Genomic DNA, 16,142 nt, shown 5'->3' with positions numbered 1-16,142 from the left:
TTGTAGTAGAATACATTGCTTACACCAACACATGCCAATCAGGAATTTGAGATGCAGCACAAGGGAAAAATAAATCTGGAAGACCAAGTTCTATGAGAAGCCCCAGTATCCCATAAAATGAAAATTATTATCCAGGTCCCAATGTTAAAAACGTTGTTCCAGTTGGTGCTCTCACACACTTCTTCAAATTATTTTATTTAATCGGTGCACAGTGATCCACAGTTTCCTACGACAGCATTTCCTCACTTTCTGTCCTCTCCTCAACTCACAAGAATGTAAATGAGTAGATCCTCCATAACCATGCTGCTCCTTCCCCATGCTGTTTCTCCCATTGGGTCTACGGTGGGACTTGTGTTGAGACTCGCCGTCGTAAGTAAAGAGCTGCAGCAATGAGAATGGTATTGCAGGGATGAAGACCGATGCTCCAGCTGTCAACTATGTTTAAATTGAATTTTTGCATCATCTTGCTTTCAGAATTTAACTCCATGAAGCCTTTGGTTAGCCTTTGCTTACAGAACATGAACAGAGCTGAAAAGTGCTAGTCACCAAGGGTAAACACCTGGCAGTAACAGACCTATCAGGAAGCTGCCTTCTGAATCACGCAGAAACTTAGACATTTGTCTCACCATTAGAAAACCATTCATCCCACTGCATTCATAATATTTTATATCCGCTGGATAGAAATCTATTCTTTCCATCACAGCAAAGGATAACTCCCAAACAGTCACCACAGAGAACTAATTTACAAACACAAATCACAGGATTTATCAGGAATTTATTAAAAATATGTAATATAGAAATCCTTGAGGTCTGAATCAGCACAAATCCCTGATCTGCCACAAAGATTAATCACATCCATCACTTGCTCTGGGATGGGTTTTGGGTTTGTGACAAATGGAGCACGAGGTATGAATAGATAGCAGGTGGAGTTCAGACTGTCCACTGGGAAAATCTGAGGATTGATACCAGTATGGAGTCTAACAGATTGGGCCAAGAGATTTCCAGAAGGCATGGGTCATCAGAGCAAAATCCTTTGGAGAGCCAATAGACAATAGGTACAGGAGTAGGCCATTCAGCCCTTCGAGCCAGCACCGCCATTCAATGCGATCATGGCTGATCACTCTCAATCAGTACCCCGTTCCTGCCTTCTCCCCATACCCCCTCACTCCGCTATCCTTAAGAGCTCTATCCAGCTCTCTCTTGAAAGCATCCAACGAACTGGCCTCCACTGCCTTCTGAGGCAGAGAATTCCACACCTTCACCACTCTCTGACTGAAAAAGTTCTTCCTCATCTCCGTTCTAAATGGCCTACCCCTTATTCTTAAACTTTGGCCCCTTGTTCTGGACTCCCCCAACATTGGGAACATGTTTCCTGCCTCTAATGTGTCCAATCCCCTAATTATCTTGTATGTTTCAATAAGATCCCCCCTCATCCTTCTAAATTCCAGTGTAATACAAGCCTAATTGCTCCAGCCTTTCAACATACGACAGTCCTGCCATTCCGGGAATTAACCTAGTGAACCTACGCTGCACGCCCTCAATAGCAAGAATATCCTTCCTCAAATTTGGAGACCAAAACTGCACACAGTACTCCAGGTGCGGTCTCACCAGGGCCCGGTACAACTGTAGAAGGACCTCTTTGCTCCTATACTCAACTCCTCTTGTTATGAAGGCCAACATTCCATTGGCTTTCTTCACTGCCTGCTGTACCTGCATGCTTCCTTTCAGTGACTGATGCACTAGGACACCCAGATCTCGTTGAACATCCCCCTCTTCCTAACTTGACACCATTCAGATAATAATCTGCCTTTCTATTCTTACTTTCAAAGTGAATAACCTCACACTTATCTACATTAAACTGCATCTGCCATGTATCCGCCCACTCACACAACCTGTCCAAGTCACCCTGCAGCCTTATTGCATCTTCCTCACAATTCACACTACCCCCCCAGCTTAGTATCATCTGCAAATTTGCAACATTTCAATTTTGAAAACAAGTTAAAAGTAAACTGAATTAGCATTTTTGCACTAATAGCAGAAACAAAGCAAATCAATTATTAATGTTTACCAAAAATACCATTAGCCATACCATATTGTGTGCACTATTTATTACCTTCTCCCTCATGACTAGTCCAATTATAAAGGGTGTGGGCAGGAAACAGCAAGCTTGATTTGTGTACTTTCACATTCTCAGAATGTCATTCAGTACTTTGGAAGCATAAATCACCATGATTCTGTTCTCAAATATCGGAGCTAGGTATAAAAATCCAGCCAGTGTTTAAGAACTCAAACCAACCTTTATACTTTATAGTATGTCCACACACACGGTCATATTGCCTTACTCGTCTTCAAAACCAACCACCGTTCTTAAAGACAAGAACAAGTTCCGGAACCATGTGCTATTATTTAACAGATTGTGCTAAAAGATAAGAAAACGTCTTCTACACTGCATAGTAAATGCAGTATTTTCTTATATGCAGAACATGGAAATGTTCTTCACTGGTCTTCCAGAACATAAAACAAACTGGATGGAAATGGACAGACAACTTTTCTTCAGACTGATGGAGTAGAGAGGAGATAGCTGACAGGTGATGGTGAGGGGATGGAGACAAACATCATCTGCCCATTTCCTTTCAGAGACACTCCCTGATCCGCTGAGCTCCTCCAGCAGTTTGCTTTTTGCTCAAAATTTCAGCATCTGCAGTCCCTTATGTTTTCACTAATTTTAGAAACAAAGGCAAGGCAAGTTTATTTATATAGCACATTTCGGCAACAAGGCAATTCAAAGTGCTTTACATAACACATTAAAGAGCAGTTAAAAGCAAATAAAAACAGTCATTAAAGAGAATAGAAAATAAAAACAAGCTAAAATAGAATAAGACAGGTATAAAATACAAAATTAAAAGTTAGTGCAGCGTAAGAAATTAATAATTATTTAATTTAATAAAAGGCAGCGTCAAACAGAATAGTTTTCAGCCTCGATATAAAAGAACTGAGAGTTGCAGCGGACCTGCAGTTTTCTGGGAATTTGTTCCATATATGTGGTGCATAAAAACTAAACGTTGCTTCTCCATGTTTAGTTCTGACTCTGGGGACAGAAAGCAGACCTGTCCCAGACGCCCCGAGAGGTCTGGATGGTTCATAATGTGCAGAAGATCAGAAATGTATTTTGGCCCTAAACCGTTCAGTGCTTTATAAACCAACAGTAGTATTTTGAAATCAATTATTTGACAGACTGGAAGCCAGTGTAAAGACCTCAGAACTGGAGTGATGTGATCCACTTTCTTGGTTTTAGTGAGGACTCTAGCAGCAGCGTTCAGAATCAGCTGCAGCTGTCTAATCAATTTCTTAGGGAGACCTGTAAAGACAGCATTACAGTAGTCAAGTCTACTGAAGATAAATGCATGGACAAGTTTTTCCAAATCCTGCTGAGCCATAAGTCCTTTAACCCTTGATATATTCTTAACGTGATAGTAGGCTGACTTTGTAATTGTCTTAATGTGGCTGTTGAAATTCAGGTCCGAGTCCATGACTACACCAAGATTTTAACATTGCCGATTGAAGCTGAGCGCTGACTTTTAATTGTTCCTCTTTGGCTCCAAAAACAACTACCTCAGTTTTGTCTTCGTTTAACTGAAGAATGTTTTGGCACATCCAATCGTTGATTTGTTCGATGTTTGTATTGGACCAGTCCCCTGGTGATATGGTTATGTAAATTTGTGTGTCGTCTGCATAATTATGGTAAGTTATTTTGTTGTTTTCCATAATCTGAGCCAGTGGAAGCATGGAGATGTTAAACAGAAGAGGCCCCAGAATGGAGCCCTGGGGAACTCTGCATGTCATATTTGTCCACTCTGATGTGTAATTACCTATAGACACAAAATAGTCCCTGTTTTTTAAGTAGGATTCAAACCAGTTTAGTACTGTGCCAGAAAATCCAACTCAGTTTTCCAATCGGTCTAATGATATGGTGTGGTCGACTGTGTCAAATACAGTACTGAGACTAAGACTGAAATTTTGCCACTGTCTGTATTTAAGTGGATGTCATTGAAGACCTTAACAAGAGCAGTCTCAGTGCTGTGGTGTGGTCAAAAACCTGACTGGAAGACATCAAAACAGTTGTTTAGTGACAAGAAGTTGTTAAGCTGTTGAAAAACAGCTTTTTCAATAATTTTACTTAAAAATGGAAGGTTTGATGTGGGCCTATAATTGCTCATTAGTGACGTGTCTGGATTGTTCTTTTTCAAGACTGGCTTGACGAGTGCAGTTTTCAGGGCCTGTGGGAAGACACCCGAGAGAAGAGACGTGTTTACAATTTGTAGAAGATCTGAGGCCAAATAATTTGAAACATTTTTGAAAAAGCCTGTTGGCAGAATATCAAGGCAGCAGGAGGAGGATTTCAGATGTTGTATAATGTCCTCCAGGTTTTTATGGCTGATCACACAAAATTGTGTCATGGCATTTGAATTGGTTTTACGTGGACACAAGGACGACACGCATCCTGAAGCTGATATGGAGGCACTGACTGTCTAATTTTCTGAATTTTGTCAGAAACCAGTCAAAATACTTTGAAAAGCATCATTAGCCTTGAGAGTGATCTGCTTGTAAATATTTTTTAAAAGCTTTCGTTCTCCAAAAGAAAATTGGTTCACTATAAAAATGAATAATGCTCCTGTATTCCAAGCCCAGAGCAGAGAAATTTCATGGAGATTTATGATGCTGAAATGAAGAGATCATCCTCTCAAAGGAAATTTTGTGAAAGGATGTATTAAATCAGACCTAACCCAGTTCTTTCGTGAAGGTCATTTTGACCTTCCAAAAAAATGCAATTCTAGACAAAATTTGTTTTTTTGGAAAATATTTGTCACAAACATGTGAAATGTTACATGTGACTTTGATAAAGAGGAATGTCTTCAGTTTGAAAATAGCCTCAGTCGAAAATCACTTACAAATAGCATGTAGTACTATTCAGTTAATCAATCTCATTATTATTATTAACATTTTTTCAGCAACATTTTGCAGTGTTGTCCAAGTTCTAACATCTATATACTAAAACTTTCGTTTGTTTGTTTATTTGTGACTGAACTACAGCCAAAACGGTACACGATAGCTTGACAATTTTAGGCCCACCTTACTCACCGTCGTCGATTTAATGGCAATGCAAGTAGTTTCATTGAAATTGGTGTTATATTTCTAATGTTATTCACATTTTAAAGTTTAACTATCTCCTAGGGAGGGAGGAGGGAGGGAGGGAGGTGGGGGGGGGGGGGGGGGGGAGTGGGGATGGGAGAGGGTGCTGCACCAATGCAGGAGAGATTTGGGCCCAACAGGTCCACTTGGTCCAGTATATATTAAAATTCAGTGTTAGCAAAATCTACAAAGATTTATAAGATCATTCCCCACCCCCCACCACAGACACACTCCATGATATTCAGTTTCTCCCAGCAACAACAAATATAACTTGTTTCTTAAAAATGAAACCCATGTCATCATGAACTCCTGGCTTACAAGATTACAAAAAGTACTGGTAAATTTCTGATCTAGATGTCCTCAGGGGTGTCTTCCTCTTCATAAATAGGAATGCACTAATATTTAAAGGCCATCTCAAATGATTGATGTACAATTTTTTTAATTTCCAAAATTTATTTCTGCAGTTTTATCAAAGGATCAAAGAAAAATTAAAGTGCATTACCATGATTTTGCCTGAATTTATTACATCTCTTTGATTGTTAGAATCCTGTTTCCCAGTGCTTAAAGGTTACTTTTCTTTTTGACCAACAAGAATTTACCTGTTGCTCTTTACTTTTTGCTAGTTATACCCATCAAAATACCGCTCATAAAAATAACACCTGGTGAGAGTTATACAAGATGCAGCGCCATCTCATGGCAGTGTAGGAACTGTAATAATTAAGCCTTTCCAGGTCAGCAAATGCTGTCAAGATGGAGGACAACTTAGCTGTGGGCTTGTGAGTAGCGTGCAAATAATATCACAACGTGACTCACACAAAACCCAATAGAATGTCACAAAGAAACAACTACTACTGGAAACTTTCTTTCAAGCTAAGCCATTGCTGGATGGCTCCAACCTCCAAGATGGAGGTTTTAATGGTAAAGATAACCTCTGCTATAAAATCTTTAATCCGAAAGCGTAGCATTTTATACCAGATTGCAGTCCTCGGCCAATGGAAGTATGTCCTTGTACAATTTAAACTCCCCAAAATTTACGCTATGACGGAATTTATGGTTAAAAAGGTTAATTACTAAAAACATTTTCCTAAGCCTGGTATTTTTGACCACATGTGCAGATGTGCTTCGTGTTATGGAAGATCATGATAGGACCGATTCATAGGAAAGCAATCCTCCCCTCCTTCCCCGTCGTAATGTAGGAGTCACCTATATATTATGGATGGGAATCTTGACACTGAAAGTAGACACAAAAAGCTGGAGTAACTCAGCAGGTCAGGCTGGTCAGCACCTCTGGATCCAGACTCTTCTTCGGGTCTCAACCCGAAACGCCACCTATTCCTTTTTTCCAGAGATGCTGCCTGACCCGTTGAGTTACTCCAGCTTTTTGTGTCTATCTAAGGAAGCTGATATTCCAGGTATAAAATTGTCATTTTCAGGAAAGGAGTAATACTTGGCTATTTTAGCCATTAAAAATCCAGTCCCAACGTTACCGGTCTGCTTCATAGAAACATCAACACACCAAAATCCAAGGGAAGTCTCAGAAAATCTGTTATTGCCAGCTTTAAGACAACTTCAATTAATATTTGTTAACATATCGTTGGCCAATCTCCACAATTCTTTTGCTGCAGCAATCCTACCTTCAAACCCAAGTCGTTCCAAAAGGTTTAGAGGATACCATATCAGTGGTTTGTTTCCAACTGGGAGAATGGGCTTTGAGATACTGGAGGTGAGGTCCATCATGCGGGAGCCCCCAGCAGCAGCCATCAACACAGCCTGGAACTCCATCTTATGGTTTTCTATAAAACATAAAAGATATATTTGGACAATGCATACATTAGCATTTGATGAACTATGCATGTCAACTATCAACGTACAGGCCCATTCCATCTGATATTAGGAGTCATCTTAACGATGCAAATGAGGATGTTTCTGACAATCCAATTCCTGCAGCAAATCACACACACTTAATCAATCTTTAAAACAACCTTGATAGTCTGTTCAACCTATTGCTGAGCTTTAAAACATAAATTAACCTTTGCTAAAATAGCTTACTCCCACCTCAAAAAATGATTCAGATTAATTTACTGTCATAAATACTTGGGTGCAATGAAATTCCTTGTTCACATGAAGTGAATTGGATGCCCATATACATGATGATAGATACTGGATAGAGCTCTTAAGGATAGCGGAGTGAGGGGGTATGGGGAGAAGGCAGGAACGGGGTACTGATTGATAGTGATCAGCCATGATCGCATTGAATGGCGGTGCTGGCTCGAAGGGCTGAATGGCCTACTCCTGCACCTATTGTCTATTGTCTATTGTCTATTGTAATACATATTTTGACAAATGTAAACAGAATGGTACACAGATTGCAAATTGAAAGAGTGCAAAAGACAATACTAAAGCTCAATAACAGTAACTAAAGTGTAATAATGGAGTAAGCAAGTGACTTTGATCATGTGCCAAATAAGGTAGCCATTGCCAAAATACCTTCCTTCCATCTCACACATTCTCTACCCTCAAATCACAATCTTGCCCAAACTCATTCAAGTCCCACGTTAACCTTCGAACATGCTAAAACTTCCTCTGCACTTCTCCACTTCTGCTCTTTTTCCATCTCATTACAATTGTTATTTTCTAATGCAAATGTGACTTTGCCATGCCCCCAATAATGCAACTTTCCCCCATATTACATTTCTATTTTAATTCCAGTGACCAGTCCTGCCAAATCAGGCCTTTCATGTGTCCATTTGTTCCTTTAGATTCCAATTATGCCTCAGTCAATGCTACCTTGAATTCTCCCTGACAATCCTCATTCTTTGCCTTTTCTGTTTATGAAGATTTAACATCATGTTGTTGTTATTTTTGCCCCAGCAAAGCTTCTCGGGAATTATTTCTTTGTGAAAAGTATGTGAAAGTTATGAAAATTATTGCTGGTGTTCATGATCCACAACAGAAATTTGAACTCCAAATTCAAAATAATTCTCCAGCAATAGCACTTTGTCCAGTATCACACAGAATAAAATGTGACAAATTGACAGAAGCTGCAAGAGCTTCCATTATACCAAAGGTTCTTTGTACATCAAAATTTCTTGCCCTATTTTATTGGAAATGTTTGCTCAACAATCGATGCTCTGATCAGACCAGGTACAGGGACACGAGAGACAGCAAATGCTGGAATCTGGAACAAAAAATGCAGGCTGCTGGAGGAACTCTGGGTACAGCAGCAAATGTGCGAGGTAAGGAATGGTCGGCATCTTGGGCAGGGACTCTTCATCTGTCCCTTAAAGCTTCCCATTATTACCTTCTCTAGGTATCAGAATCCCACAACATTAGCCTCCACATCCTCACCAAATCACCGCCAGCAGCTGTTTACACATTCATCGCACTACCCACTTGAATACATCTGCTTTTTTAATTGTTAATTGGTTCACTCGTCCCTTCCCACCCAAACCACTCTCTCCCCAGATATTGTGCCCTGCAACCGCAGGAGATGTCCCTGTTCCACCTCCCTGATATCTATGCGGGGTCCACAGCAGCCCTTTCAAATGAAACAGAGGTTCACATCCACCTCCTCTATTTTATTTGGTTCTTATTTAAAGAGACCAAGCATACACTAGGAAACTGTTTCGTCAAACACTCGCGCTCAGTCCGCCAAGGCCTGCTGGATCTCCCAGTTGCTAATCATTTTCACTCCCCTTCCTATTCCCCGACTGACCTAACTCTCCTGGGCTTCACGCGAGGCAACACGCAAACTGGACAAACAGTGCCTGATATTCCACTTGGATAACTTGGAACTCAAAGGCATGAACATTAAATTCTTCAATTTTCATGCTTCTTCCAGACACTTTTTGTCTTTTCATCTCTGCCCTTTGTCCATCCATTTGCCAAATCCAAACTCCATGCAGCCAAGTACAAATCCAATTCAATTAAAAAATTTGCAGATGACAACACCATTGTGGGTCGAACATCAAATAATGATGAGATGGAGTACAGGAGATTGAGAAACTCGTGACCTGGTGTCGAGACACCAACCTTTCTCTCAATGTCAGCAAGGCAAAGGAGATAGTGATAGACTTCAGGAAGTGAAGTCCTACACATAGCCCAATTTGTATTCACGGTGCTGAAGATGTGATGGTTGAAAGCTTCAAATTCCTTGGAGTAAATATCACCAACAACTTGTCCTGGACCACCCATATTGAAGCAATGGTCAAGAAAGCACACTAACGCCATTACTTCCTTAGAAGGACATTGAAAGTTCAGCATGTCCCCAACAATTCTCACCAATTTCTACAGATGCACCAGAGAAAGCATTTTATTGGAAGTCATAGTGATAAAGTGTGGAAACAGACCCTTCAGCCCAACTTGCCCACACTGGCCAACAATGTCCCAGCCACACTAGTCCCACTTGCCTGCGCTTGGTCCATATCTCTCCAAACCTGTCCGATCCATGCACTTGTCTAACTGTTTCTTAAACGATGGGATAGTCCCAGCCTCAACTACCTCCTCTGGCAGCTTGTTCCATACACCCACCACCCTCTGTGTGAAAAAGTTACCCCTCGGATTCCCATTAAATCTTTTCCACCTTGAACCTATGTCCTCTGGTCCTCGATTCCCCTACTCTGGGTAAGAGACTCTGTGCATCTACCCAATCTATTCCTCTCACAATTTTGTACACCTCTATAAGATCATCCCTCATCCTGCGCTCCAAGGAATAGAGACCCAGCCTACTCAACCTCTCCCTACAGCTCACACCCTCTAGACCTGGCAACATCCTCGTAAATCGTTTCTGAACCCTTTCAAGCTTGACAATATCTTTCCTATAACATGGTGCCCAGAACTGAACACAATATTCTAAATACAGTCTCACCAACGTCTTATACAACTGCAACATGACTTCACAATTTCTCTACTCAATATTCTCACTGATGAAGGCCAATGTGCCAAAAGCCTTTTGGACCACCTTATCTACCTGCAACTCGACCTTCAAGGAACCATGCACCTGCACTCCTAGATCACTCTGCTCTACAACAGTCCCCAGAGACCTATCATTTACTGTTTAGGTCCTGCCCTTGTTAGACGTCTCAAAATGCAACACCTCACACTTTTCTGTATTAAATTCCATCAACCATTCCTCAGCCCACCTGGCCAATCGATCCAGATCCTGCTGCAATCTTTCACAACCATCTTCACTATCTGCAAAACCACTCACTTTTGTATCATCAGCAAACTTGCTAATCTTGTCCTGTATATTCTCATCCAAATCAATGATGTAGATGACAACAGTAACGGGCCCAGCACTGAACCCTGAAGCTCACCAGGCCTCCAGTCTGAGAAGCAACCTTCCACCATCACCCTTTGCTTCCTTCCATGGAGACAATTTGCTATCCATTCAGCTATCTCTCCTTGGAACTCATGCGATCTAACCTTCCAGAGCAGCCTACGATGCGGAACCTTGTCAAATGCCTTACTGAAATCCATGTATACAACATCTACAGGTCTGCCCGCATCGACCTTTTTGGTCACGTCTTTAAAAAAATCAATCAGATTTGTGAGACACGTCCTCCCACGTACAAAACCATGCTGACTATCCCTAATCAGCCCTTGCCCATCCAAATGCCTGTATAACCTATCCCTCAGAATACTCTCTAGTAACTTTCCAACTACAGATGATAAGCTCACCGCCCTATAGTTCCCAGCATTTTCCCTGCAGCCCTTCTTGAAAAGAGGCACAACATTTGCCACCCTCCAGTCTTCCGGCACCTCTCCTTTAAGGACGACTCGTAAATTTCAACCAGGGCTCCCGCAATTTCCTCTCGTTTCCCACAATGTCCTCAGATATATCTGATCAGGCCCTGGAGATTTGTCTACGTTGAATACACGATAGCACTTTCAGTACTTCTTCGACAGTAACCCTGACTGCACTCAAGACACTTCCATTGACTGCCCCAAGTTCCTCCGTCCTACTGCCTTTCTCCTCGGTAAATACAGAGGAGAAATACTAATTGAGGATCTTGCCGATCTCCTATGGCTCCACACAGAGATGACAGCTTTGATTAGAGACTCCCACAGTCTCTCTAGTTACCCTTTTCCCCCTTGTGTATTTATAAAATCTTTTTGGATTGTCCTTAATACTACCCACCAGAGCTATCTCCTGGCCCCTTTTTGCCCTTCTGATCTCCTTTTTCAGTTTACTCAGTTCCCGAAACTGCTCCAGGGATGCACTTGATCCCAGCTGCCTATACCTGTCCCATGCGTCCTTCTTGTTTTTGACCAATGCCTCAATTTCCCTCGTCAGCCTAGCTTCCTTACATTTGCCTGCTTTGCCCTTCACTCCAAATGGGGACGTACATATCCTGAGCTTTTGTCAGCACACTTTTAAAAACATTTTACTTGGCTGATGTTCCTATCCAATCAAATAACCTGCTCCAGTCAACTTGAGCGAGACATTCTCTCATACTCTCAAAGTTGGCCTTAGCCCAGTTGAGCATTTTAACACGTGGACCCTCTCCGACCCTATCCATAACTATCTTAAACCTAATCGAACTGTGGTCACTGGTCCCAAAGGGCTCCTCCACAAACACTTCATTAACTTGCCCTTCCCAATTTCCCAATACTAGAGTTGCCCTCTCACATGTGGGGGCCTCTACATACTGCTTAAGAAAACGCTCCTGAACACTTTTGAGGAATTGCACCCCATTTTAAACCCTTCTCACTATGATTTTCCCCAGTCAATATTGGGAAAGTCAAAATCCCCTACTACAACAACCTTATTTGACCTGCAGATGTCTACAATCTCCTGGCATATTTGTTCTTCTAATTCCCGTTCACTATTCGGGGGTCTGTAGTACACCCCCAACAAGGTGATTATCCCTTTCTTGTTCCTCAGCTCCACCCATATAGTCTCACTAGACGAATCGTCCGTAATGTCATCTCTAACCATTGCCGTGACATACTCCTTAACCAACAATGCAACCCCCCCCCCCTCCTCTTTTTCCCTTACCCCCCGTCTCTCCTGAAACTCCCATTCTCCAGAACATTGAGCTGCCACCCCTGCCCCTCCCTTAGCCAGGTTTCAGTCATGGCTACGTCCCAGTCGCTCGTACCTATCCATGCCTTAAGCTCATATGCCTTACCCTTCAGGCCCCTTGCATTAAAATACGCGTAGTTTAAACCAACCTGCCTTCCTCGCTCTTCGCCTTTCACCTGCCTATTCTGTCCACTAACCTTCCCCTCACCACCCACTATACCGAGTTCTAGCCTCTCATGTGCCAGTCCTGTACGAGATCCCACCCCCCTGCCAATCTAGTCTAAACCCTCCCGTGTAGGATTAGCATGGTATCGCAGCATGGTTTGAGAACAGCTCCATCCAAGACCGCAAGAAATTGCAAAGAAATGTGGACGCAGCCCAGACCATCACACAAACCAACGTCCCTTCCTTTAACTCTATTTGCACCTCACGCTGCCTCAGCAAGACCCGCAACATAATCAACGATGATATATAAGAAAATAACTGCAAGTGCTGGTACAAATCGATTTATTCACAAAATGCTGGAGTAACTCAGCAGGTCAGGCAGCATCTCAGGAGAGAAGGAATGGGTGACGTTTCGGGTCGAGACCCTTCTTCAGACTGAAGGGTCTCGACCCGAAACGTCACCCATTCCTTCTCTCCCGAGACGCTGCCTGACCTGCTGAGTTACTCCAGCATTTTGTGAATAAAATAATCAAGGATGAGTCGCACCCCAGCCACTCCCACCTCCCCTCTCCCATGGGCAAATGGTATAGAAGTGTGAAAAAGCACACCTCCAGATTCAGGGATAGTTTCTTCCCAGCTGTTAACAGGCAACTGAACCATCCAACCAACAACAAGAGAGCAGCCCTGAGGTACTATCTACCCCATTGGAGACCCTTGGACCGTCTTTGATCAAACTTTACCTTGCACTAAACGTCTCACGTTATTCTCTTTATCATGTATCTGTACACTGGGGACAGCTCAATTGTAATCATGTATTCTCTTTTCGCTGACTGGTTAGTGCGCAGCAAAAGCTTTTCACTTTACCACAGTACACGTGACAATAAGCTAAACTCAAACCTTGATCAATCTATCACTTGTCAGACTTTATCAGAATCAGAATCAGAATAACCTTTATTGTCATCCAAAAAAACAAGTCTTTTGGACGAAATTCCGTTACCCAGTCACACCCACCCTCACCTCTCTTCCAGCTTTCTCCCCCCTACTACAATTAGTGAAGAAGGATCCTGACCCATAATGTCACCTATCCATGTTCCCCAGAGATGCTGTCTGACCCACTGATATACTCTTTGTCTGATATACTCTCCAGCACTTTTTTTTTTTTTTGGTAAACCAGCATCTGCAGTCCCTCGTGTCTAGATTTGAGTTTGTTGTTTTGCTCAAAATACCAGCATTTGCAAATCCATGCACCTTCCCCTTATTACCCAGTTGCCTGTGTCTCAACTGCAACCTCCTCCCAGCTCCACCTGCCTGTCATCCTTCACCTCTCATAGACACAAAATGCTGGAGTAACTCAGTGGGTCAGACAGCATCTCTGGAGACGTTTTGGGTGAAGACTTTTCTTCAGACTGAGATTCAGGGGAGAGGGAAACTAAAAGAATGAAAAGGTACAAAACAAATCAGAGCCGACACCGATGCAAACCCAGTACCTTCTCCCCTGGGCCTCAATGTCTTTCTCCCCTGGACCCCAGTCCTCTCTCCCCTGGACCCCAGTCCCCTCTCCCCTGGACCCCAGTCCCCTCTCCCCTGGACCCTAGTCCCCTCTCCCCTGGACCCCAGTCCTCTCTCCCCTGGACCCCAGTCCCCTCTCCCCTGGACCCCAGTCCCCTCTCCCCTGGACCCCAGTCCTCTCTCCCCTGGACCCCAGTCCCCTCTCCCCTGGACCCGGGTTCCCACTCCCCTGGACCCCAGTCCTCTCTCCCCTGGGCCTCAATGTCTTTCTCCCCTGGACCCAGTCCCCTCTCCCCTGGACTCCAGTCCCCTCTCCCCTGGACCCCAGTCCTCTCTCCCCTGGACCCCAGTCCCCTCTCCCCTGGACCCCAGTCCTCTCTCCCCTGGACCCCAGTCCCCTCTCCCCTGGTCCCCAGTCCTCTCTCCCCTGGTCCCCAGTCCTCTCTCCCCTGGACCCCAGTCCTCTCTCCCCTGGTCCCCTCTCCCCTGGACCCCAGTCCTCTCTCCCCTGGTCCCCTCTCCCCTGGACCCCAGTCCCCTGGTCCCCTCTGCCCTGGACCCCAGTCCTCTCTCCCCTGGTCTCCTTTCCCCTGGACCCCAGTCCCCTCTCCCCTGGACCCTGGTTCCCACTCCCCTGGAGCCCATTCCCCTGGACCCTGGTCCCCTCTCCTCTGGGCCCCTCTCCCCCAGTCCCCTGGTCTCCTCTCCACCCAGTCCCTTCTCCCCTGGACCCCTCTCCTGCACCCCAATCCCCTCGACCCCTCTCCCCTGGACCCCTCTCTCCTCTCCCCTGGACCCCCGGCTCCCTGTCCCCCGGTCTGGACACAGTCCTGGGCTCACGCTCCCCGGCTTCAGGCCCAGGCCGCTCTCCTCTCGTTTACCTTTTTATCGCGGGCTCAGCCGGCGGAGCACAGCAGCCTCCGCCGATGTTGTTAAAGAAAAAAGCAGGGTGGACTTGGTGCATAAAGTTCAACGCCGGCAGCAGGCTGGACAGTTTCTCTGTTTGACTGGACCCGGGGAGTTAATAGAGGCGCGGACACAACATGTGCGCTTGGTGTCCGGATGAATCGGGTCCGTTGCGCCTTCGGTCTACAGTTCCGGGTCTCCAACGGCCCTGTTGCAACTGATCAGGGCAGCTGGAGGACAATGTGCTCACTTTCACAACCTGAAAACAGTTCGCACAACAAACGCAATGATCAGGGCACTGCCACTAGGTAAATAGGTTAAATATATAACATGAGTTAAGGATGTCCGTGGATCCTTTAGACTCATTTTATTTGAAAGACCCTCAGAAACAGGAGCAGCAGTGGGCTAATTGCCGCCCTCAAGCATGTTCCATCATTCGAGAAGACCATGGATGATCCAATCTTGACCGTAACGCCACTTTTTTTACACACTATTCACATTCCTTGACTCTCTTGGTGTTTAAATGTCTGCCACTCTCCACCTTGCATGGGCTCTTCAGTTCTCCAGGGGAAAGAATTTCAGAGTCATGGCCCTCTGACAGAAGATAGTCCTCCTCATTTCCATGTAAAGTGGACAATCTGGTAATCTAAAACTATGCTTCTCAGTTCTAGATACCACCACTGAGAGAAAATCATCTCTGCATCTATCCTGTTAATCCCCCTTCAGAATCTGATATGCTTCAATAAAGTTACTTCTCATTCATTTACACCTCTAGTAATTAAGGCCAAAATTCAATTTGTCACCCTAACATTTGCGATAGCTGCGTGCAACATTTTTATATTTCAATCTGCGCCTAGCCAACAACTGAAGAATGCAGCTCCAGTGGTAAACATTGCACAGAGCTGGTCAGGGAATTGGAGGAGTTTGGACAGTTTGGAGTTGGTAGACTGGATGGTGTTCGAGGACTCGGCAAATGGACACAGTTGTTACTTCATAAGGAAATGTGTGGCTGTGTGTGTTCCCACCAATGTCCTAACCAGGAGCCTTGGATGAATCAGGAGGTCCCCAATCTATTGAGGACCAGATCTTGGGGGTTCAAATCTGGTGATACAGAGTCATATTCAAAGTATAATCTCAATAAGGCCATCGAGAAAGCGTAAAGACGCTCTCAGTCTAAACTGGAGGATCAGCCAGACATTTGACAGCTGTGACAAGGCTTGTAAGCCGTTACATCATTTAAGGAGAAACCAAGTAGTGGCTCAAACGACAGCGAGGCAATACTGGACGTTCAAAGCTTTCTGTGCTCACAGAAAGGGAGAACATTGATGTAAATTCTCGGGTCCTC

General features: G+C 44.1%; 1 protein-coding gene across 1 annotated transcript in view; it reads right to left on the bottom strand.

Annotated features, from left to right (window-relative positions):
• The window catches only part of eif2b3 (eukaryotic translation initiation factor 2B, subunit 3 gamma), an 81,865-nt gene extending 66,819 nt beyond the window's left edge, over nucleotides 1-15,046 (bottom strand). Inside the window, exons 1-2 of the mRNA XM_078407943.1 lie at nucleotides 14,773-15,046; nucleotides 6,825-6,983 (exon numbers count right to left, since the gene is read on the bottom strand). Coding sequence (XP_078264069.1) covers nucleotides 6,825-6,972 — 148 coding nt within the window. The 5' untranslated portion in view covers nucleotides 6,973-6,983; nucleotides 14,773-15,046. The remainder of the gene's footprint in view (nucleotides 1-6,824; nucleotides 6,984-14,772) is intronic.
• Between the last annotated feature and the right edge of the window lie 1,096 nt (nucleotides 15,047-16,142).

This window comes from Rhinoraja longicauda, chromosome 11 (assembly GCF_053455715.1).
Source record: "Rhinoraja longicauda isolate Sanriku21f chromosome 11, sRhiLon1.1, whole genome shotgun sequence".
Classification (NCBI taxonomy): domain Eukaryota; kingdom Metazoa; phylum Chordata; class Chondrichthyes; order Rajiformes; family Arhynchobatidae; genus Rhinoraja; species Rhinoraja longicauda.
This window is presented reverse-complemented; position numbering and strand designations above follow the sequence as displayed.